This window comes from Miniopterus natalensis, chromosome 1 (genome assembly GCF_054644295.1).
Source record: "Miniopterus natalensis isolate mMinNat1 chromosome 1, mMinNat1.hap1, whole genome shotgun sequence".
Lineage (NCBI taxonomy): Eukaryota > Metazoa > Chordata > Mammalia > Chiroptera > Miniopteridae > Miniopterus > Miniopterus natalensis.
The window spans coordinates 101,313,110-101,340,903 of record NC_142081.1 but is presented as its reverse complement, the minus strand read 5'-3'; the positions used below and the strand labels follow the sequence as shown (position 1 = coordinate 101,340,903).

The following is a 27,794-nucleotide window of genomic DNA, read 5'->3' as shown; positions in this document are numbered from 1 at the left end:
TATGAAAAGAGATAAATACATTAAAATTTTAACCCACTCCTGATATGTAATATTTCAGTGGAATCTGGTTCAGATACCTACACAGATTTCAGAGTTGCTGTCTCTAAATTCATCAGATTTGAAGATGAACCCACTTCCTTCTAATTTTAAAATTCAAACTGACAACTATAAGTAGAGATAGCCCTACTTATTGGCCAAAGCCTAAAGTACATTTTAGGTACCTGATTTCTTTAGCTTTAGAACAAAACAGTTTACTGACTCTAAACTGGAGAGTGGTAGTAGATGTAGACCTAGGAGACTTTGTGTTTTCAAACACCTAAGGGATTATGTCACACAAATACGTGATCTAAATTGAATTTATCCTCACAGTTAAAACAATCTCAAATTTATTTCCAAGTAAATTTGCTGGTGGAGAAAGGAGCTATTTAAAACACTATAAAATGGTAAGGCTTTTAAAAAGATAATTACAGGTGATTAGTCTCATATTATCATGTGATTTTCACTTCTACTCCACCAAGCACGGTTTTCCATTTTGCTCAACTGTCAGTTAACAGAAATACTGCTCAGTTATTAAGATTCTACTATGTGTTTTTGAAAACCTAGAAAAAGAAACAAGAACTTTTGTTTTGTATTACTAACCCAAGTCTGTTAATCAGATAAATCGGAAAGAATATAAAACAAAGAAACCAAAATTAATAAAACAGTAGTACATTTTAAACAAATACAGTTCAGAAAGCCTAAAAGAGAATTTTTTGTTACACTGGACTACAGGGATACCTACTTTGTTCTTAGGAGCACAAGAAAACCAACAGTTCATCATAGACAGGGTTTAGTTTCTCGTTGCTAACAGCAAACTACTTCGCATTAAGTTACAAATCTCCGTAGCTCACAAAGCAACCCGGCAGACAAACTCCTAACCAGTGACACGTCCCTCTCTTTACAGCTCTTCCTGTTCTCCAATCCTCACGCTGTGCTACACTTAGCTTGGATCTCTAACAATATTTTCTTCATCTTCGGGATCCTTCTCCGCCTTCATAACGCTTGAAAATTTTCTTCCTTGCTGTGCAAAAGTTGAATAAGAACAGCCCCAAGTCAGGTACTGTAACTCCTCCTATTTCTTATTCTTTACAAGCTGTCTTTCAAAGCTGTCCCTTCCAGGGACTCTGGTGGAAAATTTGAAGTGCACTCTGCATGCTGCTGCCTCAACACTGCAACACAGCCGCCGCAGCGCACGATAAAACTGGCCACATCCGAATCGTCCGTAAACAGTGCGGAGGCCTCCCATTGGTCAAGTCTATTTTAGATTCCATAGGACTTGACAGCTGAGTGACAGAAAGCAGCAGCTAAGAATATACTATAAATGCATGCTTCTCCTCTGAGTAAGAAATTTCAGGTCTACTGGGGGACCAATGACTCAAACATATTGTAAAACATGCTAATTATATCAAAACAACTTGCATGACATTATGGCAATATTGTTAAGAGTCAAATTTGGTTATTCCACAAAATAATATTTAAAACCAGCTTCAGTCTTAGGATCATCTATGGTGAACTTCTAATAGCCTTGATAAACAGAATATAAAATTCTATTTTAAGCAAATGTGTCACACTTTAATTTAAGGAAATACACACACACAGTTAACACTTTCAAATTTTGTCCATTTTCCTTCCGGCCCCTGTCACTCTCCTTCTGCACACAACCAGGTTTCAGTTTACAACTGCTGCCAGTCTGTCTCCTAACATGTTAAATGAGAAGAGCCAGAGGCACTGCCAAGATGTTAAATAGACTGCATCATGATGAATACTTTTCAACAAATTTTAAATTTAACTCAGTACTCTTAATTTCCAAGTTTAGAGCTCTGCCTGATATGACAAGTAAATATTTTATCAGTGGAAAATCAAATTATCAGGATTCAGGCATTAAAAAAACAAGCTGATTAAATACTAAAGGAGGCAAATGTATATTAAACACTGAGCCTGACTAAATAAAACTCCATTTGGGGACAAAGCCGGTAACTTTTCCACATTCTTGATAATGTTTAGCATATTTGTACCAACATTTCCTGCATTACCAAGGACCATAACAAACTTCTGCAAGCTCCAGGGTGTTTTTTACCTTCCAGTTACTGCAACAGCATGAGAATAATTTATACTTCCTCCAAAAAGACAGATTTGGGAAAAGTGTTTCATAGGAATGCGAAACATTCTAACACAAGTGTTCTTAGTAAGGAGGTAACTGCTATACTATACAGAGCATGTACTATACAGAACATGCAGCCAGTTAAAAATTGTAATGAACTTCATCAAGAAATCCACTTCCTATTATTTAAATTTAAAATATTAGGCACATATTCTAATTATAAAATATATAAGGTCAGAGAGCATAATGTATTATTTCTGAAACAATGATTTTTTTCTCTCAAATCGCATTAGACATCACAATGAATTCTTGGCTGGACCCCGAGACTCCACCCACTGTATTTCATCCTTCTTCAAAGGAAATCTGGAATAGAGCTCAGGGTCTGTCCTTTGGTTAACAAAGCAAGCACATTCTTTCTAGAAATAGGACAGCAAAGGCAAAGGAAATAAAAAGAAAAGGGGAAACCTGTAACAAGTATTCAAAGCCATATAAGGAGCTGTCCGTGCTAAGGCTCAGGAGACAGGATTTACATGCCCTTCTGTACTGCAGATGTCCTGAGCCTCCCCAGCCTGTGTGACTTAATCTCCTGTGCTACTCTCACACCCTCCTTCCCACAGATTTCCCAAGAACTCTAGGTAAATTTCCACCTTTGCTGTCCCCTGTGCCTGTAAAGTTCTTCCTTCACCTTCATTCATGTTCTTCTCAAACATCACTTCCTCAAAAGCTTCTCAAACCTCCGTATCTAAACAGCCCCAGCCCCACCCTGCTCCTGCGACTCTTCATCTTCCCGTCCTGTTTTACTTTTCTTCATAACGCTTATCAGTATCTGCCATTATATCATATGCTTACCTGCTTATTAGCTTACTTCCCATATCTGATATTTGCTTCAAAATAATGAATTCAACAGCACATTAAAAGCATTATACAACAGACCAAATAGGAGTTACAACATATGAAAATTGCAACGTAATACACATTAACAGAATTAAGGACAAAAAAAATCACATGATCTTCTCAACTGATGTAGAAAAAGCATTAGACAACTTCTTTCATGATTAAAAAACACTCAACAAACAAGAAATAGAAGGAAACTATTTCCACATAATAAAGGCCACATATGCAAAGCACACAGCTAAAATCATATTCAATAGTGAAAGACTGAAAATTTTTTCTCTAAGGTCAGAAACAAGATAAGGATGCCCATTATCATTATTTTTATTCAACATAGTCCTAACCTGAGCAGTTAGGCAAGAAAAGGAAATATAAGCATTCAAATTGAAATGGAAGAAGTAAAACTATCTGTTTGCAGATAACCTGATCATATATGTATGTAGAAAAACACAGAAGTCATTATTTCTAAAATAATTATGAATTTGCAATTGATGTTAACATGAGGTATCACTGTTCACACTTTTAAGTGATTTCCTTTATGCTGATTTAGAGTTTAACATTAACATCTAGTTAGGTCTACCTGGTGAAATAACTGCTTTGTGTTAGGATGTTATATTTATTCTCTAAAAACAGCTGTATTTTGACTCTTCCCACAGGTACTTTGGCTTGCTGCATTCTGATGAACATCTCCTTTCAACCAATGCAGCAGTGTCATAGTACAGAAATGTATTCATTATAACATATGGTATACATTAATGCCCCTTAAAAATCTTACTGCTTCTTTTTAGAATGCTTTCATTTGATATCATAGGGGTTATCTTACAAGCATATGACTTCTTTAAAAATGTAAAAGTGTACAAAATTTGTAATACATTTAAGTTTATATATGAAAACAGAGATGACCTATAATTCCACCATGCAGAAAAGAACATTATTAATTTTTTTAAAACTCTAATCTCTTTTCTGTTAAAAGGGTTTAATCAAGAATTTTTAACCTGAATGAATCCAACAGTTGCTTCACTTATTTAATATTTAGAATAGAAGGTCTCCTGAGAAGAAATTTATAGATATAAATAAACAAGTAGACTTTAAAATACATGCAAATCTATATAAAATACTTATATTTCCAGGGTAGACTCAACAGATCACAGCTATAATGATTTGATGACCAGTTTTAGCCCAAAGGCAACTTTTGATACATTTTCCAAAAGAGAAACATGTAAGATGACAGCAAAACTTTCATAGAAAACTGCTAAAAACCAAGAGGAATCATGCTGGAAAAAAGTACCTAACTCACAGATCTTAATAATTTTGGCGTCATGGAACCCATCTAGAATCCGATGAAAGCAATGGAATCTCTTTTAAAAATTATATTTGAGTACATATTCCAACAAATTTTCATTATTTTCAGGGGGGTTCATTGATCTCTATAAATACGGAGTCCATGAATGAACCCCAAGATAAAAGACCCCTAAAATAAAGAAGCAGCAAGAGTTTTGTCTTTTATATAATGTTTATATAAAGTAAGTAATAACTGCCAGACACCTGGATAATTTATTTGTTCAATAAAAATTCAATGAGCATCTGTGTGAAAGAATATAAATACTTCACTCAACATGCAAATATGAATGATCATTTGATATATGCAATGCACATTTTGGGTGCTGGATATATACCATGGGAAGCAAAGCAGACATGGGACCTGGCCTCAGGCAGTTCACAGGAATAAAACCCAGTCACTTTCTTCAATTGATCTCACAATATAAAAAGACAGACATATGTGCACATGCACATAATCATAATACACTGCAACAATGCCATGATAATTATGTCTAAGGTACAGAAGTACTTCAAAAGAAAGAAAATCATAAAAGTTTTGTAGAAAAAAATGACTAAAGCACCTACTAAAAAATGAGTAGAAAATCGCCAGGTTTGAAACAGCACCACTATTTATGAAACTACAAACACAAGTTGTAGCCCTTTATGGTTTACAACAGGGTTCTACAGTACCCTGCAATTATCAGCATTCCCCATTACTAAATCTGAGACAAGCTCTAGCACAACTGAAAACTGAGCAAACAGCAGAAAGCAAAGCTAGTCAAGCATAAACATTCCTTGAAGATTAGGCTGCACAATTAAGAACTGTTCAACAGTTCATTGGATTGATGATAATTAGAAATAGTTCCCCCATTCCATTTAGCTCAAAGGTTATTTATTCCTCCCTCTTATATAACAGCAAATTTGAGCTGACATAATAGAAAAAGAAAAATGTCAAAATAAACCAGGAAAATAAAAGATATACACCCAGCTTCCTTCTCACCAACCCCCGACTCACTTCCCTCTATTTTTTCCTTACCCTTATTTAATTATGCCCCATCCACTCTTACCCTCTCAAGATTTCCACTATATGATCTGAAAGTATGTAGTTAGAACTCAATGGAAAAAATAAAGGGAACATTATACTATATCAATCGTTTTTCTGACCAAGCCAATAACAGGCTTCTTCCTGCTTTACTGTATTTTTCTACATAAAAATTTCAAGGACAAAAAGATAATAATAATGATTATTATTTAAGTAATAAATCTAACATCTTCAAGACTGAAGGTGGCTATGAAATCTGAAAAAGAAAATTTAAAGAACTAGAGTAGGAAAGAGCACTGTTTTAATAAGACTTTCTAACCACCCAGTTTGATTCTATTCTAGTCTGTTGTATAAATACCAGACTGTCTACCCTCCCTAGTGCAGGTATTTGTTCCTTTATTAGAACTGTCTAGACACCCAAAAGAGTTTAGTAAAAATATAGACAGGAAATTGTCTCTCTAATTTTAATGTGTCATTTATTCTGTAATATTACTTATTTAACCCTTCCTCACTAGAAGCAGCATTAAATTCCAAAGTAAACATATACATGGATCTTAAACACAACAATTTATAATGTATATAAACAAGAATGGAGTTCTCAGGCTGGATAAGTAAGATTTTGTTTAATATCCCCTTTAAAATGTTAAGCAACTGGTTACTTGGGGGGGGGGGGGATAAGCTTTATTCTTAGAAAATTTTATAGAAAAAGGTATTCAAATTAGAGTTCTTAAAATGCCTAAATATTATGAGTGAAATTGTTACAACAAAGGTAAAAACGAAAGAAGGGCATATTATGCTTCCTATCCCACCCTACATACACCAATGAACAGAATACTTCTGGGAAGTTTCAAAAACATTTTTGCCAATATCTGATATGTATATCAAAACAGGACAGATTTAGGAAGCATTCTATGTTACTGACAAAGCAAAACAGATACACTTATAAAAGAGCCTCTGATGGAGTTTGACCACAATAAAAAATAAGAAAGTATTTTTGTCCCCTTGGCTTTCTATTTTTCTTCGGCTTTGCAAAGAAACGTTAGTGAAACAAAAATATGTTTGCTAGAACTCAAAAGATTTTTCAAGAATTAAACTGATAACAAACCTTACACTACAAGCCAATATTTTTAAACTTTTAAATGGAAAATATAAAAAGATATGTATATAAAAATGGTTACAGGAAAATGCATGTTTCTATAAAGACATTAGAAGTTAACTGCTCTTCTTTTTATTTATTAAATGAAAAATAAGTCTACACAAATGCATAACTCTCCACACAGCTGTTCTACAGAGGATTTCCTTCCAGTGACCCTTAATATGTCTCCCACATGAAAACTACTTGGCCAAATTAATAACAAGAAAGAATTCATACTCTCATGATATTTAGGTCTATAAAAAAAACAGCAATTAAAATTAGGCTTCAGAATTAAAAAATACTTCTAAGTACTTTATACACATAATTGTTAAACTTTAAGAAGGGCTCTTCAAGTCATATTGTTATTTCTACTTTCCAAATGGAGCATAAAGACACTAAGCAAGTCACGGTGGTGGGTTGCGCAGCTGCTATTAATTCCGTTCACTCCACTAAGTCCACGACTTTGCCATGCTTGCTACCAAAAGATGGCATTTATTTCCTCATCTACTAAATCTGGGCAGGCCTTGTAACTTATTTTGACAAACAGAATGCAGCAGAAGTGACCTGGTAGGACTTCTGAGGCTAGGTCTCAGCATCCTCTTGGGATGCTGCCTGCACAGTGTGAACAAGCTAGCTTCCTACCTAGAGCATCAGAGATCTTGAGAGAGGAGAACAAGCCCAGCCATCAGGCCGTGCCAGCTTCCACAAAGTGCCAGATATTACAGTGTGGCTGTCTTAGACCATCTAACCCTAGAAGAGCTACCAGTTGTGAGTAACCTCAAACAAGACCAGAGGCACAACGACCAGCTCAGCCCCGACCAAATTGCTGAAGTTAGCAGCAAATAAAATAGTTGTCATTTCAAGCCACTAAATTTAAACTCAGGACTGTCTGAATCCAGAGCCTAGGCTCTCTCCACTAACTGAAGCTGCAATTTACTCTTTGGTTTAAAAACAAATACATTTTGTAGTCCAATTCAATTTTAAGGTATACAAGATCAATCAAGTTGAGAAATTATAGTTTACATTTTTTATTCATTATTAAAAAAAGAAATATATCTCTTTCCTGCCTTATAAGAAAAATAGATACATACATTGAAATCTGTAATAGTAATCAACAGAAGCTGATAAAATTTTATAGGAAAAGTACCTTCTCTTCATTACCAAAGATACACAAGTATTCATTTCAAAACTAGTAACATTCTTATATATTTTACCCACAAAAACTGAACTCACAATGTGATCTAAAAGAAAATCTGAATGGCTGTGCAATAAAAAATTAAGAAATTATTAACTTTTATGAATCTAATAAAAATGTATGGCTTTAAACAATAAAGCATTGCTACTGTAATGTTTAATGAGTATACACCCATATTTGAATGGAAACACTAAACTAGGACCATGACAGAGCAAGAACCACAGTGCCTTTTCTATGTATTCTCTAAGGGTTGGCAAACATTTTCTATAGTGTTAGAGAGTAAATGTTTTAGGATTCACAGGTCATGTGGTCTCTGTTTTTCTGTTTTACTTAATCCTCACAAGAGGACTTTTTCCCCCATTGCTTTTGAGAGGGTGGAAGCACGGGGGGACGGGGGGAGGGGGGGGAGGCGGGGGAGGACGACGACATCGATGTGAACAATTGGTTGTTCCCGCACAGGTCCAGCCTGGGCAGGGGATCAAGCCTGCAATGGAGGTGCGTGCCCTTGGCCCAAATCAAACCTGGGATCCTTCAGTCCGTGGGCCAACACTCTAACCACTGAGCAAAATTCTGAGGTCTCTGTTTTGACTACTCAATTCTGCTGTTACTATTTTCCCACTACAGAATGAAAACAGCCATAACTATATATAAAGAATAAGCAAGGCTATGGTCCAATAAAGCTTTATTTATAAAAACAGGCAATGGGCCATAGTTTGCCCATTGTTTTGAGTACTCAATTATCTTCACCCAAAACACACCTAGTTTATTAGCTGTGATCAAGCTAATCTGCTGCCTACTATGAGATCTATTAGAAAGTACTTTCTGTATTCATAGTCTACTATCTGCAAAATAATACTATGTATAGATACTGGTAAATTTTATGTGTCAACCTGGCTTGGCTATGGTGCCCAGTTCTTTAGTCAAACATGAGTTTAGATGTTGCTATGAAGGTATTTTGTAGATATCGTTAACATCTAAAATCAGATGACTTTAAATAAAGGACATTACCCCTGATGATGTGAGTAGGCCTCATCCAATCACTTGAAGACTTTAAGAGCAAAAACTGAAGTTTCCCAAAGAAGAAACAATTCTGCCCCATGACTATAACAATAATTTGCCTTAAAAATTTCAGGTTTTCCAGCCCCCACAATATATGTAAGCCAATTCCTAAAAATCTCTCTCATAGGTGTAGATATATAGATCTAGTACTTTAATGTAATATGTCCTTAAATTTAAAAAAGGATACACTCTCATTTTTTGTACATCATCTAAAACTATGTGATAAAGTTGTGGTATATTTGTATTATTATTTGATATTATTCATTCCTCTGATTCCTTGCAAGATGATGACTACACACACACACACACACACACACACACAGAGATATCCATATATAAACATGTGACTTGTGTATATTTCGTAGGACAAGAATAGACATCTCTAGGTTATTGATTTTGGGATCACCAAGATATCTTTTGGCCAACAGACTGAAAAGATGTGATATACATCACATCTAAGCAAAACTTTGAAGCAACAACCTGAATTTGGGCCAATCTGAATTCTTATTTCTGTACTTTGTCAAGAGATTGACATACTTCATATAAGGGCTGCTCCATCAGCCTTGGTTCTGGAGCGGAGCCACAGGCTGTTTCTACAGAGTTGACCCATAGTCTACAACATAAAGTTAGTAGGAAATAAAACTTAGCTATTTTGAGAAGTCACTGAAATTTGGAGGCAATTACAACAATGCCGTACACTGCAGAAATTGGTACATAAGTGGGGTGCTATCTTAACCACCACCGTCTCTAAAAATACAAAAAATTTGTGATGTAAGCTTTGAAGCCAGGTGGCAGACAGCAAAAAAACTGTTATTGGAGATTACAAAATTGATAAATCATATATCACAGTAGTAAACAAAACTGTTATGTGTAAAGAAATCAGATAACTTGGTGAAAAGACTAGACTTGTGATTGGCCTCTGAAGTGGGAGAGGGGCAGTCTTGTGGGGCTAAGTCTTTAACTTGGGGGGTCTGAACTAACTCTAGGTACTTGTGTCAGAACTGAGCTGAACTGCAGGACACCCAGTGGATGCTGACAGAATTGCTTGGTATGGAAAAACCCACACACACTTGGAATACGAAAGTATCCAGAGAATGGTGAGAAAAGGAAACAAGTGTTTTCCTTTCACCCAGTAAGCCCTTTCCGGTGGAATAAAATGACTTGGAGGAGGATTCCCCACAAGAAAAGAACTAAGGATGTGGTCCCATAGAAGCCCAATAAACTCAAGATACTGTATCAAAGTCTAGAGAAAAATACATACCTCAAAGAATTGAGAATATCATTATTAACAAGCAGATCTGACTAGCATTAAATATATAAAAAGACAACTTCCAAAACCACCCCTAGCCTAGGCTAAGGGTCTGGTACTCTTCTTGATCATCCTTGGCCCTAGATTTCTACAGGCAAGAAATAGGCTGGGAAAGCCAAGAAGGTTTCCTCCAAAACTCTATTCAAATATGGACAAGGATGATATATTACAGGAAATATCCCATGGAGGGCACAGCCAAGAGCCATGGAAAACAATGGACTGGGGAGCTACACATAGGAGCAAAACCAGGGCCTCATCAAGGAACATCCCCCTAGTGCAAAGAAAAGCAGCCTTCATTACAGTTACCCAGCAGCATTTTTACAAGTACCAGGGACCAGAGATTGCTGTGCGCCTCCATTCTTCCCCTTTCCTAACAGGCACGTTTACTGTGGCTATCCAATTCCTGCTCCATTACTGTATGCTGAGAGAAGGATTGTATAAGGTAAGTGATCTCTGGATCAAGAAAATCTTCATGCATAAATGTAGAAATTCTCATGAGGTTCTAGACATAGAGCCTGTGATTGAGAGAAATTTTTAAGGTATTTTCCTTGAGGAAAGCATAAATACATTTTGTATGCAGAAGGAAAAAAGTCAACAGTTGCAATCAAGAGGTCAGATTGAGGTAGATTATATATATTATTGTTCACTATTTACCACCCCCATCCTTGGAAGAGGCTTATACATCCCTACCCATTGGTTTATAACTTGACTATACCTCCACTGGAAAGAGTATTTCTACCTGTCTTACTGACTTTGAGCCTAGCCATGTGACATGCTTTGGAAGTCATGAAGCACACCACACCTAAGCAGAAGCTTTAAGAGGTATCACAAGTTTCGGCGAGCCCTCTGAATTCTCACTACCATGCAAATGGCAGGTCCAGAGAGAGGCTTCTCCTTAAGTCTGAGTCTTAGAATAAAAACATGTGGAATGGAGCCACTCTGCAAAGGCAACCCAAAGTCTACGTGTAATGTAACGTTGTTATATGCCACCAAAATCTGAGGGTTACTTGTTTCTGCAGCAATGTTGATTAATACAGAAATGAAGTGAAACAAATGGTAAAAAGGGGGAGAAATTATATGATGCATAGCTATTATTTTGGTTGCTGAGTATAATGTGAGATGCCTATGATTGTACATAAGCAGTTAGTGAAGTGTTTATGTTTCTACAGCAGCTATGGGTGGAAGTAAATAAGATTCTGTAAAGGATAAATCAATTCAGGTTAGTTGGAGGTGAAGCTGTGGCAAAGACACATCTAAGGCTGCAACCTGGTATTTTAACATTTATTGTTAATAATAAACACTTCAGCCAGATCAGAGTGGCCCAGTTGATTGAGTATAGTCCTGTGCACTGAAAGGTTGCCAGTTCAATTCCTGGTCAGGGCACATACCTTGTTGCAGGTTAGGTCCCCTGACGGGGCATGTACAGAAGGCAAACCAATGGATGTGTCTGTCTCTCTCTCTCTCTCTCCCCCTCTCTCTCTTCCTCCCTCTCTCTAAGCATGACCTTGGGTGAGGATTAAAAATAATAACAACAATAATAATAAACACTTCACATAGTCCCCAACTATAATTAAAAATACTTTTAGTACCATCTTTGTTTTCCATATAAAAAGAAAGAAACTTAGGGAAGTTCAGTAACTTGCCAACATTAAATAGCTACCAAGTGACAGAGTTAAAATTCAAATTCAAGACTATCTAATTCTTAACTTCAATTTTTTTTCTATATCATGCTGTCAACAAAAATACAGATTATTTAGTAATCATTCTATAAAAGTGATCATTTAACTTTATACTATTTACCAATTCTACAAGATAGATGCAGGAAAAAGCTGATACCATGAACTCAGTTCTAAGTCTGAATCCTATTAAATGTATTATTCATGATGAATTTTCCTTTTATACTCTAAAATATTCTTGTTATTGCGACAAACAAGAACCTAAAATAAAATATTTTTATTTCTAAATTTTATTAAATTTCAACTATAGTAATTTTAAAGATTTTAAAATTTTAAAGAGAATTTTAAAGATTCAAATAAGTGATGACCTAAATTTACCTTGTCAATATGAAAAAGATTTCCCAAGCAAATGAATAATACATTAAATGGTGGGTGATACATTTTAGACTAAAAGAACAAACATTTTAAACAGTTTGTAAAGCATTTAATAGCTCTTACACTGCTCATGTAAACTACAAATAAGTTACTTTTTAATTATATAATAAATATTAATAGTAGAAAAATTAGAGAAAACTAATACATATTCAAAAAAAGGAGAAAAGGACAACCTAGCAAAACTACCATTAAGAGTTAACAATAACATTATGTTTTGTTATACATCTTTCCAGACTTATTTTCAATACCTAGATACAAAATAACATATTACATACATATTTCATGTAAACGATTACGTCTAATATGAGTTCAACAGAACTGATTATGAATTAATATTCCCAACTTGGAGAATTCCAAAGTTTATTAAAATAATCTTTCTGGCTCCCTCTACTGGCAAATGAGAGAAGCTTTTTCAAAATTCAATTTGATTTGAAAAAAAATCAAACTCAGAGAAGCACTAATTTATCATTTAAGACACCTTTAAGAACCTGTCTGAATGTACAATTTGGCCAGAAAGTGTACAGTGGACAATTTTTTAGTGAATTCCTATTAGCCTGGACTGAATTTCCAGCTTGATCACATATTTGCTAAGGACCTTGGTCAAATTACTTAATCCTTCTGAGCTTCAGTTTCCAAATCTGCAATATAAAGCTAATATCAATTATCTCATGAGCTATAAGAATTAGTGTTAATATATTTATACCTGGGTATGCCCCAAAGTATTGATTCAGAGTAAGTGCAAAATAAACGGCAGTTAACTATTACTGCTACTACTACCACACCCCTAGAAAGATGCTGAGTTGTGGTCAGAGAGCATAACTACTAAAGAATTATTATACAGCTATCAAATTCAAATAGATTAACTTTTAAAATATAAATTTACTGTACTTATACTCTTTTAATAACTTCCTATTGCTCTCAAGATTAAAATCTTTAATATGACTTCTAAGATTCTTCACAGTCCAGCCCCTACTGACCTCAGAAGCATGGTCCTGAAGCTGTATACCCTCCCGCCAGCCGTTCAATCTCTTTTCATAGTGAAGTTCTTCAAAACTACCAAGCTCCCTCACAGGGTGCTGGGAACAGCATTCCCTTCTTCTATGCTACTTAACAATAACTACATTTTTTAGATTTTTAACTCAAGTTTTTCAGGGAAACTTTCTCTGATTTCCCAGATGAAGTCAGGTCTTTCTCTATGATATATTCTGGTATACCTCCCCTTCACACAGCTTATTACATACAGCTGTAGCTTTATCTTTACATGTGTGTGCATGGTAATACTGTCTCCCCCATTTGGCTGTCTACAGATTCCTCAAGAGCAGGGAGTACACTGTATCCTCACAGTCTAGCCACTTTTCTGCATGGAGTAGGCACTTAAGTATCTGTAGAGTGACTGAACAAACTGAAATTAACAAATGGGGATTAAAGAATTATTTCTAAACATGACTACTTCAGTTAAAGATGGCCATGTAAGTGTAAAATAACATTACAAATATTTTGCTTTGTATTGTTTCTCAGGCTAGCTGGTGTTCATAAAGTCTGATTAAAAATCATACACAGGAAACATCTTTAACACATAAATTCACTGAAAAAGTTGTGACGTTCAAAAAAAAAAATCTTCAAGAGGACAGAAACCTAAATATATGGCAGTCTTTTTTAACACTCCTGCATTAAATTTAAAAAAAAATTTAACGTGTGTGGTTTGTTTTTGTAACAAATATTCAACTAAAATTTTGTCTAAAACTGAGTGTTTTATACTATAGTACAGTGTTTTACTTTTCCAGAGAATCAGTGGTAAATAAACTAGGAGAGATAAAAGATTCCCTTCATGGTTTCTTTGGAAAGTGTGTAAACTGCACCATTTTAAACCAAAACATACCTACAACTGCCTTAAAGAGTGTGAACTTAGAGTGTAAGCTCATTCTTTACATAGTAAGTACTCCCAAGTATACAGTATATTTTGGCCCCAATGGCTTTTCCTCTATTAATTTACAAAACCAAAAAAAGCAAAATGGTTTACAATATATCTCTTAGAGTCAAATCTTTGATAAGATAATTAATAGATTTTTTTGATTCATTTTTATCTTTATTTGATAGATTTTTAGCAAATCCTAACTCCAAAAGCTGCATTATACTGTATAGAAAATCTAAAAATTAATTTCTTCCTTTGTTATATTAAAGGAAATTAAATTTTAAAATATATCTCATATAGAATAGAAACAAGCCCTTGGGGGACCATCCAGTCCAGGAATGGTAAATACTTAACATCCTATGTGGCCACTTCCATAGCGGATATGGATAAATCAATCTTAGCATTCTCCTTTTGACCAAGGCCGCCTGGTCCCTAAGGATAAGGCAGTAGTCAATAATGCAAGAAAAGCGGGGTCATTTTAATTGCCACAGGGAAGGTTTGCCTGTTAATGGTAGTGCAAGGAGGTAGCCAACAACTGGCAAACATTCCTCCTCCCTGTTTGAAAAGGAAATCTTTCAACTTTTACAAAGTCCTTCCACCCTTAAGGAAGACCTCGGTTGACAGAGCTCTTAAATTCGACAACAGTCCATGGAGGTAGATGGGCTGATAACTGACTCAACAATGTATTTTCTACAATATCATGTAACCAAGAAATAGGAACAAGAGTAGGGATACAACTGAAGTATCTATGGATGCACTTGAACAGAGCAGAGGTGCATTTCAGGAATTCTGACTCTGACCACACAGGAATGATCCAAGGAAGATGATGGGGACACCAAGTCATCAAGACACCATGGTTTTAAACATCTGAGTCGTATCAATCATTCCCATTGTTCTGAGGCTAACCTCATCAAACAAGCTTCTGATAAACTTGCTTCCTTATATGGAGAGACTGGATGAAGTATCCAGTCTACCAGTCAGCTAATTAGTTCTCATTATACATTAATAAGATGACATTTAATACCTCAGTGAACTTTCAGTGTAACTCAGCATCTTTGAACCCAATCAAGATTGCATTTCATCTTAAGCCTAAAGTGAATTTATCAAGGTAACAAAAGGCCTTCCCCAGGCAACAGGGAATTGGGTCTCCCTCAACAAAACTTTTAACTCTAACTTTTACAAGATATATATGAGCAGCGCAGAGAAAATTGTAAAAACTGTAAACAGCATTGATTTTCTCATTAGCTTTGCTGTTCTTTTCATGATACTACATCTCTTCAAAATCCAGGTTTTTAAAGTACATAGCCACTAAATAGTTTCTCCAATTATGTCTCCTTTTACTTAACTTTAATTTTCATCTGAGCTAGAAATAAGATCATAGAGCTGAGTACATCAAAAAGGCATACAAATATTTATCAAGTTTATAAGATGACAATTTTAAGAAATAAACATTAAGAAAAATAATGGAAGGAAATAAACAGTCAACAGCTAAGAATGTGGACTTAGAGAAGACTTGGATTCTTTATACTTTCCATATTTTCTACAATAAGTATTGTTCTGTTCAGGCATCCTTATTTGCAAGAAACAAATATCCTTCAAGTTGCCTTAAAAACAAACAAACAGATTTATCATAAAGCTATATAATGTGCCACTAGGGAAATCTCACAGAAATCAAGTAATAGGACCACAGGTGAGCTGAGCCCTACAAAGTCTGGAGCTAGAGGGTGGCCCTGGAGTCAATTCTGTTCTAGGAACCTCATGAAGAGAGTAGAAGGGGAGCTGCCTGCCAGTGTTCTGCCTGATGCACTGCTTACCTCTAGATCATCTACATCTTTCCACTCTCATAATCAGCTATAAAGGTTCTTTTTTTGGCTTCCATCTTAAACTCCAGACTTCTTCCATTTTAAGTATAAGGCTGTGGCACATTCAGGTATAAGAAGGTTAGGAAAACAGGCAGCTTTTGCTTAAGGACTGAATTTTACATTTTCAGATTACAAATTGAATACATATGCATACGGAAAGGTCAAACAGTATAGAGAAGGGTATATAAAAAAGGGAAAGTCTCCTTTCCTGGCTTTTTTTTTGGTAGGGGAGGGGGGTAATCTATAAAAGGAAAATATTTATGTTTCTAAAAACTATAAATATATTACTTAACAAAACAATATCTACAAAGTTTCTTCATCATTTTATTACTAAATAATTATTGTATAAAACTAGAAAATGTACATAATCAAAACAAATAGGATACTTTAAAATTATTTGATATTGTATCACATAGAAATGATATGAAGCACTCTAATTGGTTGGTTCTATTTTAAATAGACATTTTTCTGAACTTTACTGTCCACAGAGCAGATAAACTTAGATTGGCAACCAATTTATAAATTATTTGAAATACTCTATCGTGGCAGAAATATTTTAATTACTATTACTAATATTCTAATTACTAGTAATAGTAGTTAGTATTACTATTACTACTTTAAAATATTAAGAAATATTTTAATTACTATTTAATTACTTTTCACTTGTCCTGCTCAGGTTAAATTGGCTAAAATTAAAATAATTGAGGGGGTACTGACCCAAGATGGTGGCATAGGTAAACGCAGTACTCACCTTCTCCTACAACCACATCAAAATTACAACTAAACAACAGAAAAATCATCATTCAGAATCGCCTGAAATCTGGCTTAACGGAAATCCTACAACTAGGGAATTGAAGGAGGAGGCACACTGAGACTAGTAGGAGGGGTGGAGACTCCAGAAGGGGCTGGTTCTACGCCCGCCTGTGGCGTTTTTTAATTGGGAGGGATATCTTGGCTGTGGAGGTCTCCCTCCCCCTCCGGGGGAGCAAGGGGTCCCAGCCCCACACCAGACCCCTCAGCCCAGGGTTCCAGTGCGGGGAAGAGAAGTCCCCGTAAGTTCTAGCTGTAAAAACCAGTGGGGATTGTGGCTGAGTGGCAAAGAGGCTGCTGAAGTCCCAGGCAGTTCCTCTTAAAGGGCCAGCACATGGACTTACTCCAACGCACTCCCTTTGAGCTCCAGCACTGTGTCAGCAGCTTGAAAGGATCCAGGGACATTCGGGGAGGAATTAAATTGTCTGGCATCAGGGCAAGAACTGGGGGGCAGCTTTCTCCCAAAAAAGTGCTGGCAGAGGCCACTGTTCCTTTGACGAACTTGCCCACCACAGAGCAATCACAACATCTACGTCTCCATCAACCTAGCCCACACGGTTTGCCCCGCCCAGGTGATTCCCTGAGACCCTACCCCACCCAATTTGCAACCCCACCCAAACTGTTTGCAATGGATTTTCCATATGAATGGCTTGTCCTGTCTCAGGCTTCAGACTTGCCTAAAATCTCTCAAACAAGCCGCAGATGGCCTCACCGAGCCCCATACCTCTCAATAAGTGGCTCCAGGCCCAGCATTAGCAGCAGCCTGCCTTGGTTCACAGCTTGGCCTCTTCTGGGCGCCTACAAGCCCAACACAAGTAGCAGCTATCTGCATATTGCTCTGTGGCTCGTGTCAAGTGGCCTCAGGCAAGACACAGGCAGTAGCTGACTCTGTACCTCCTGGGAGGCCCCAGAGCCAGTGTAACCCGTGGTCAGCTTCAGACCACACCAGATTACAACCCTACCACATCCATGAGCAATACACTCAAGGGGCAGATTGAGTGAGCACCAAAGCCCCACTTAAGTAAGTCCTGATCCATAGGGGTTGTCTTCTGGACAGCAGCTCTTCCACTGTAGTTGCAGCTGATCCCTACAGCTGATTGGCCTGGGAGTCAATCCCTCTCAGTGTTGCCAACAGCAATCAAGGCTCAACTACAACAGGACAGTGTACAAAGAGCACATAGGGGCACACCTAGTGAGCCCAGCTAAGATGACTAGGGAAGCTGAGACACTGGTCCCTATAGAACACCTACTACACAAGGCCACTCTACCAATTCCAGGAGACATAGCAGCTCTACTTAACACACAGAAACAAACACCAGGAAGCAGCCAAAATGTGGAGACAAAGAAACATGTCAAAAATGAAAGAACAGAAGAAATCTCCAGAAAAAGAACTAAATGAAATGGAAGCAAGCAAACTACCAGATACAGAGTTCAAAACAATGGTTATAAGGATATTCAAGAAACTTAATGAGAACTTCAAGAAACTTAGTAAGAACTTCAAGGAACTTAGAATATCAATGACATAAAAAAGGACCAGTCAGAAATGAAGGATACATTAACTGAAATAAAGAATAATTTACAAGCAATCAATAGTAGAGTAGAGGATGCCGAGAATCAAATCAGTGATTTGGAATATGAGGAAGCAAAAAACGCCTAATCAGAACAGCAAAAAGAAAAAACGAATCCAAAAGTATGAAGATAAGGTAAGGAGCCCCTGGGACAACTTCAAGCATATCAACATTACATCATGGGGGTGCTGGAAAGAGAAGAGGGGGAGCAAGAAATTGAAAATCTATTTGAAGAAATAATGACAGAAAACTTCCCTTACCTGATGAAAGAAATACACAAGTCCAGGAAGCACAGAGAGTCCCAAACAAGATGAACCAAAAGAGGCCCATGCCAAGACATATCATAATTAAAATGCTAAAGGTTAAAGACAAAGAGAGAATCTTAAAAGCAGCAAGAGAAAAGCAATTAGTTACTTACAGGGAGCACCCATATGACCGTCAGCTGATTTCTCAACAGAAACTTTACAGGCCAGAAGGGAGTGGTAAGAAATATTCAAAGTGATGAAAAGCAGGGACCTACAATCAAGATGACTCTACCCAGCAAAGCTATTATTTAGAACTGAAGGTCAGATAAATAGCTTCCCAGACAAGAAAAAGCTAAAGGAGTTCATCACCACCAAACCAGTATTGCATGAAATGTTAAAGGGTCTTCTTTAAAAAGAAGGGAAAAAAAGATCAAAATATGAATAATAAAATGGCAATAAATACATATCTATCAACAATTGAATCTAACAATCAAAATAAAAAACAAGTAATCTAATGAACAAAATAAACTGATGACTAAAATAGAACCAGAGACATGGAACAGACTGATACATCTCAGAGGGAAGCAGGGAGGGGGACAGGAAGGGATTAACCAAAGAACTTATATGCATACATGCATTACAGATGGACACAGACAATAGGGTAGTGAAAGCCTGGGGTAGGGTGGGATTCAGGTGGGGGGACAGTGGAGGGAAAAGGGGCAGTTCATCTTGTAATACTCTTAATAAAGATCTAAAAAAATAAAATAAAAATAATTGAGGAAGTGTTCTCAAAAGCTAAAACCACCAAATATACATAAGATATTGATGTTTAACATTTTAATTATTAAACACCCTCAATGTGTCCTAAAACTTCTACTTGATATGGACAATTATCGCAGATGGTGGTTTTCAAATATTTTTCATTTCAAAAATTTTCTTCAAAGCAGTCATTACTTTTTTTTGAAATGAACAAAGAAATAGGAGTTACTCTGTTCAAGGTAGGATCCCTTCAGACAGAATGTAGCACGTAACCATTTGCATCAAAATGACCTGGTATGTGTGTTTATTCAAAATGCAAATTGACATTACTCTCAATCTTCTAAATCCATCTCTTAAAATATGGTCCAGAAATGTTTAGGAACCCCATATTTCTGTACCCCTTACACACAGGAAACTATTTTTAAGAGTTTGGTGAAGAATTTAGTGTACATTTTTCCAATTAAAAAAAAATTCTCCAATGCTCTGGCCAGGTGGCTCACTTGGTTGGAGCACTGTGCCAGCTCCAAAAGGTTGCAGGTTCGATTCCGCTCAGGGCACATACCTAGGTTGCAGGTTCCATCCCCAGTTGGGCAGTGTACAAGAGTCAACCAATCAATGTTTCTCTCTCCCATGGATGTTTCTCTCTCTCTCTCTCAAACCAATAAAAACATATCCTAGGTGAGGATAATTTTTTTTTAATTCCATTTATGAGCTGTAATTATACTAATAAACTGTCCTCCAACTTGCTTTTACACATCACAAATACTTCTTGGATATCTTGACATATCACATATATGTAAATATAGAAAATTTTCATATTCTAAATGATAATTTCCAAAGATTTACAATATTCTCTAATCAGAGAAAATAGATTTTTTTAAAGGGATAAATAACAAATATTTTAATATTGCTATTTTTGTTATTTCAAGTATTTTTAATTGAATTTAGAATTTAATGTTGGGGATAGTAATATGAATATTGCACTAATAGATACCTATGTAAGAAATACCCTTAGTTTGGGGTTTGGAAATTAATTGCCAGATTTCTAAATTGGTTAATTAAATTAGCTTTTATGTTTTAGAAATATTTAATAATTCTTAAAAACAATTTTGAATGTTTCACATTATATTTTACATCAGTCAAGTAGCTGTATATGAAGAATAAACTGACTTTGACATGGAGTAATAAGTAGTTTCCATATTAATTAGTATGCTTTAACTATTGTGTTTTTATAGTAACTACTCTAAAAATTATATTTTACTGTATGATTGGGATTAAAATATTTTGTATTGATTTTAATAGAATGCTGATTCAACATGCTTTCAAATAACTTTCTGTACTTGAGAAATTATAGAGCTTAAAGTTCAATATCTTTTTTTAAAAGAAATATATCTTTATTGATTTCAGAGAGAGGGAAGGAGAGGGAGAGAGAAAGAGAGAAACATCAATGATGAGAGTCATTGATCGAGCCCGCAACCAGGGCATGTGCCCTGACCAGGAATCGAACCCTGATCACCTGGATCCCAGGTCGATGCTCAACCGCTGAGCCACGCCCAGCCAGGCAAAGTTCAATATCTTTATTATCACCTTAACAGAGGATTGTAGTTATTTGTACTGAGGTGATTATTCTAATCATAGTTAATTAATGGTTATGCTTGCAACCTCTTGGCTGATAGTGACAGAGCAGCGCCAGGCTTTTTGCATAACAAGTTTCAACTCACTGGTTCTCAAAACGTTAACTTAATGGTACTCTTAAGTACTGTGAGAGATAAAGGGATGTCTCTTATCCATCATATTATTTTTCTAAATTTCAAGGATGCGTTAAATGTTTAATAATGAGCAGATGTGAGATCCAGAATAGTTGTGTTGCTTTAAAATCATTACTGTTCTGAGCTGGTAGACAATTTAAATAGGTAGCTATCAGGTCTCAGATTGTGAGGCAAAAGGTCTTGGAATATTTTCTATCCCTTTTGGGTATAGCAGTACCCTATTTGGGAACCACTCCTATACAGTGAACAAATTAAGAAGAGTGGAATATTTCATCCAGAATGAATGTATACAATAAAGAAAAAAAACTGTGTTATCTTGAGGTCAAAATCTTAAATTTTATGTTAGATTCTTTTTTTCTTTTTTTTAAATATATCTTTATTGATTTCAGAGAGAGGAAAGGAGAGGGAGAGAGAGACAGAAACATCAATGATGAGAGAGTCATTGATCAAGCCCTCAAACCCGGGCATGTGCCCTGACCGGGAATCGAACCCTGATCGCCTGGATCCCAGGTCGATGCTCAACTGCTGAGCCACGCCCGGCCTGGCTAGATTCTTTCTAATAAGCCTTATTCAGTATTAAACTTGCAGTTTTTTCCTATATTTAAAAATATATGTGAATCTATTTGCTTATATGTATTTATTTATACAATATAATTATTTTGTTACATTCATTTCTATTTTTAAGGAATACCTTTTCCATCTCTACCTCAGCCTTTTACTTAAAATGAAAGAAAAAATTTTTTTAAGAACAGCATCAGCCACAGTACTTAAACAGAAATGAAACCACATTTAGAAGTCCAGCCCGGCCGGGCGTGGCTCAGCGGTTGAGCGTCGACCTAGGATCCTGACGATCGGGGTTCAATTCCCGGTCAGGGCACATGCTCGGGTTGTGGGCTCGATCAATGACTCTCTCATCATTGATGTTTCTATCTCTCTCTCCCTCTCCTTTCCTCTCTCTGAAATAATAAAGATATATTTAAAAAAAAAAAAAGTCCACTCCTATAAATAATTTACTTAGATTTTTCTAGTAATACAGATATAACACATCCTCACACATTTTGTAATTTGTTATTCCTTCTTACATCTCTCTTAGACTTATTAATGTTTTAGGGGGAAATTGAGTTTTTAAATAGATCCAAGTGTATATTATTTTAAAAGCCAATTTTTAAAAATTCCATTATTTATCAAGAGAGAATATATGAAAAATGCAAAGAAAAGGTTTAAAAACAGCATACAATAAAATTAATTTATATTAATCAATGGCAAAAAAAAACAATTTAGTTTATTTTTTCCTGTTTCTACAACCTAGACTAACTATCATAGTCTACTAATTGGTCTCCCCACTTCTATCCCTTTCCCCCATTACAGTTTATTCACACAGCAGTACGACTATTTTTTAAAACATTAGATCATGTCACTCCTTTACTTCTAACTCTCAAATAGTTAGTATTCTTGCCATAAATAAAGTAATAATTAGAAAGCAATCAAACAAACCCTATTTGTGGGATGTTCTATAAAAAAACAAAAACAAATTAAAAACAAACTCTTTAGAGGAAAAAGCAGGTATGTCCAAAAAGCAATATTATATCATAATGTATCCATTTTCTATTGCTGCAAAACCAAAATACAGTGATTTAAAACAGCTGCAGTTTATTATCATTCATGAGTCCACAGGTCATCTGGGCAGTTCTGCCATGCTGGTCAGACTGAGAAATCTCAGTTAAACCCTTGTATGTGTCTACAGTGAAATGGCCAAGTTGGTTGGGGGCAGATTGGTCTAGGATGGCCTCTTTCCCATGTCCAGTGATAGCTCGTAGTCAGTTGGAGCAACAGGGGCAACTGGTAACCAGCAGGCTAGCCAGGCTAGCATGGGCTTGTTCATAACAGAAGCAGGAAAGACCTTATAAAACCTAGGCTCAACATCATTTCCAACACATCCTATTATCCAAAGTAAGTCACAAGTACAGCCTAGATTCAAGAAGCTGGAAAACAGACAAAGTCACATTGCAAAGATTATGGATACAAAGCAGGGTAGAGAATGAGGCCACTTTTGTAAACAATCTACCATATAACATGGCAAGAGCATTTAGAATGCTGGTTCATCTAAGACGGGAGAAAAATTAAAAAATACAAAGGATGAAATAAACTATACTTTGTTATGAATCCCATAAGGCAAGGTTTCTCAACCTTGGTGCCGTTTACATTTCGGGACAGATAATTCCTTGTTGGGGAAGTGGGTTGACCTGTGCATTGCAAAAGGTTTAGCAGCATTCTGGCTAGATGTCAACAGTAACCCCCAAGTTGTGACAACCAAAAATGTCTCCAGCCATTTCCAAATGTTCTGAAGGGAACAAAATCACCCAAAGTTGAGAACCACTGCTATAAAGGAATGAATTAAGGTAAAGACAATTTGTTCTTATTCCTGCCAATATAAACTAATTTTACTTTGAAAGGCTGTTCAAGTAATTCTAAACTAAAAACTTTATAGTTATGTAAGATGTATACCAAATTCTTAGCATACCAAATTCTTAGTATTACATATTAAAAATTCAAAATTACAGTGACAATACTTAGATTCCTAATTCATATAATTTTTGTTAATAAATCAGCAATATATATTAAATAAAATGTATTTTTTTTCTTTTCACACATCCCACATACCTCCCCACACCCTTTTGCAACCATCAGCTTGTTCTCTATGTCTATGGGTCTGTTTCTATTTTATTTATTCATTTGTTTTATTATTTTAATCATATGGTTTTTGTCTTTCTCTGTTTGACTTCTTTCACTTAGCATAATACCCTGGAGGTCCATCCATGTTGTTTGAAGCAGCAAGATTTCCTTATTTTTTATGGCTAATATTACATTGTGTATACATATACATATACACATATATGTATACACACACACACACACACACACACAGAGACCACATCATCTTTATCCATTCATCTATCGATGGACACCTACATTCCTTCCTAAATATATTAATTATATAATTTAACCAAAAATATTATCCTTTTCAATTCAATGTAAAAGATAATTGTGTCAAAAGTTAAACTAATTAATACTATTGGCTTTAGAATTTGATAGGTGGTACATATACAAGCACCAAATTGGTCCGTTTTAAATAAATAAATAAGTAAATATATATCAGTAATGTTGTTTCTCTTACAACTTCCAAATATAAAACTGTCTCAAAACTATAATTCATGTCCAATCCTCCTCTCTTCCCATTTCATGACAATGGCAGTTACCTCCCAATTCCACCTCTCACTCTAACACCAATCATAAATGTGAAACACACCTCAGAAAGCCTCTGTAATAAATTACAGGAGTAGAAAGAATTAATTTTTTTTAAAAAGGAGGAAAACCACAAATGAGAATGCTAAGAAAACTAGGAAACATCAGAAAACCTAGCAGCCATAATGATGAAAAACTGACTGATCTAAACATAATACTTATGCTCTTGAAATGCTACATATAAATCAAACAACTTCAAATGCATAGGAAATCTTAAAAATCTTTGTAAACTAAATATTTTCTAGGTTACAATAATGTACAAATCTGTAATAGCATCAGCTAAGTGAAGTCAATAATGCAAGAACCCACTTAAAGACCCTCATTATGGATTCTCTGGGTGAAAAATAATAGTTTCTCCTTCAGAAAAAAGAAAATAAAATGGGGTAGTTTGTTAACCTAGTTGATCTACCAATGAGCAGGGCTGGGACCAGGGTAAGAGGAGTGAAGCACTTAGGTCACCAAATGTAAGGAAGGGCTCACACTCAGGGCCAGGCAATGAGCCAAAATATGAGGCAAGAGCCAGCTGTTTTAATCCTATCTCCAGTCCAGCAGGAATTGCACTTCACAGCAGAAAACAGTACCCGGATTTCCACATTCCCAAGGCCTGACCTATACTAAGCCTTGGCACTTACACCTTACTCATCATCTCTGTGTCCCCTCAAAGAACCACAGGGCCTGCCCGGCCTGCTAGAGTGATCAAACAGGCCAAACAGGGAATGGGAAGCCCAGCAGAAAGAAAGGGTGACTACATGTATACAATCAGACCATTTGAAAGTTATTTAATTGTGACAGTGGAAAAGATGGGCATTTTAAGGAACTCCAAAACTCTGCCCTTTATAAAGTTGACCTTGTGTTTTAAAATGGTTTATAATTTTTAAGTGTGTGTATTCACACTTTTTTAAAAAAATATATCTTTATTGATTTCAGAGAGAGGAGGGGAGAGGGAGAGAGAGAAACATCAATGATGAGAGAGTCGGCTGCCTGCTGCATGCCCCCTACTGGGGATTGAGCCAGCAACCCGGGCATATGCCCTGACCAGAAATCGAACTGTGATCATAGGTCGATGCTCAACTGGTGAGCCAGGCCTGAACTGGGCGTATTCACACTTTTAACGGAAATGTTATTTTAGTCAATCTTTCTAATTATTGCTATTTAACTGAATCAATGTTATCACCCAGAAACACTGAATAGCAACAGTATACTATGTGGTTAGGACTGTTAGTTTTAATATTCAGTTTCATACAAAAATGATGACAGGATAGGCTCCATCTCCAGTGGGGGGGGCATGTGGGAGGCAGCCAATGAATGATGACTCTCTCATCATTGATGTTTCTATCTCTCTCTCCCTCTCCCTTCCTCTCTCTGAAATCAATAAAAATATTTTTTTTTAAAAAGAGAAAAAAAATGACGACAGGATAGGGTTTCATCTTCACAATACAAGACTATTCCTTCCCTACTTATGGTTCTCTTTAAGATGTATCTTCAATGCTAAGCAGTCAGGAGCAGACATAGGAAAAGTTTATCCTGTATGTTGATACCACCAACAATTAGAAGAATTCTACATGATAGCCTCATTGCATTAACTGGAACACTTCATTTGTCTTCAAAGATCACCCAAACACACCACCACACCCAAATGTGTTTAGAATGGGTCCTAAGTGTAGTTCCTTCCTCCTTTGTGACTCACCCTTTCCCAAGCTATCAAAACAGTTCAACAGCAAAAATGCAATTATATCTAAGCAATTAGGAAACCTGCTGTTCTATTTCCTAAATGTTTGATTAATAAAGCTTAACTTACAGGACTCCTTGCAACAAGCTCTTTAAGAAGGCTAAATTACACGAAGTATCTTGAAGGCAAGTGAAAATTGGCCCAGGTCCTTTGACATCTTTATTTTAAAGGCCATACATAAGCAAATTTAAATCTATCTTTCCAACAATCACTCCTAGACCTCTACACAGAATCTCTTTCCAAAAAGCATGCAGGCCTGTGCATTCTCCTCAACACAAGACAGCAAAACCTATTTCCTCAGCAAATCAGTGAATTGGAGTGTTATGGAATATAGGGGTTTTAGTACATTACCTACAGGTTCCTAATACCAATTATCTCAATGATATATGAGTAATTAAGCAATCCTAGGGAAAAACATTCGTAAGTTTTTCATGTGTAACACTGGCCAGCAAGAGTCTTTCAGGATTAAGAATATTCATGTTTCTAGTAATAAATTCCCAAATAAAAGTTATTAAATTAAATTTTACTATTATAAATTACATTAATATCAATATATTTTAATTATCAAAAGTAACATAAAGAAATGGAAAATAAAAATTTCATAATTCATAACTATGATTATCTTTGTATATCCCCTGCTGGTCTTTTCTTATTTGAATGTTTTCTATGACTATAAAAATATAGGTTATACCTATATTTTTCATTCTGATTTTTTCACTTATAAGAGTTCCATTTCTTCCACAGAATTCTTCACATGGTTGCAAAACAGTCTTGCATATTAGTGTTCTATTATTGTGTAAAAAATTGCCACAAACTTAGAGGCTTAAAACAAAACTTAGTTCACAGTTCTGTAGGTCATTAGTACAGGTGAAGTGGATTGGGTTCTTTGCTTATGGCAGGGGATGGGGAACGTCCAGCCCTTGGGCCATATACAACCCACGAAATCATCTGGAATGGCCCTGCCAAGGCAACAGCAGGCGGGACTCGAAATTCAATAGATCTAGGAGCTTTTTCCATAGCTAATTTTTAAGTTGATAATTCTGTATGGCCCGAGAATGATGTTATAAATATCCAAATGACCCTTTAATGGGCAGAAAAAAAAGGTTCCCCACCCCTGGCTCAGGGTCTCTCAAGGCCAAAATCAAGGTGCCAGCCAGGCTGGGTTCTTATCTGGGAAGAATTTGCTTCCATGCTCATTCAGGTGGTTGGTAGAATTCAGCCCCCTGCAGCTGCAGGACTGAGGTCCTGTCCCTATTTCCTTGGTGGCAGTCAGAGTCTCCTTCTCGGCTCCTTAAGGCCACTCGCATTCTTTCTCACTTGGCCCCATCCATTCTCAAGCCAGCAACAAAATCCCAAGTCCTTCTTGTCCTTCAAATCTCTCTGGCTTTCCCCACTCCACTGCAAGCCTGAGTAAACTATGCTTTTAAAGGTTCCTGCAATTAGGTAGGTCCACTTGACAATCTCCCTTTTTTGGCTAACTCAAGTGATTTGTAACCTTAATTACATCCACAAAATCTTATTTACCGTGTAACATAACATAATCATAGGCGTATTTTCTCATCATATTCAAAGTCGAAGGGATTAGAGTGGGAAATCATTGGGACCGGTGCATTTTTAGAATTCTACCTATCACAC

At 36.1% G+C, this 27,794-nt stretch overlaps 1 protein-coding gene across 3 annotated transcripts in view; it reads right to left on the bottom strand.

The window, feature by feature from the left end:
• UACA (uveal autoantigen with coiled-coil domains and ankyrin repeats) overlaps positions 1-27,794 on the bottom strand; it is a 102,327-nt gene that overhangs the window by 56,692 nt on the left and 17,841 nt on the right. The window contains exon 1 of one of the 3 annotated variants that reach the window (XM_016201144.2): positions 782-1,128. The exons of the other annotated variants lie outside the window; for them this stretch is intronic. Coding sequence (XP_016056630.2) covers positions 782-820 — 39 coding nt within the window. The 5' untranslated portion in view covers positions 821-1,128. Of the gene's footprint in view, positions 1-781; positions 1,129-27,794 lie in introns of those variants that run through there. 3 annotated transcript variants of the gene reach the window in all.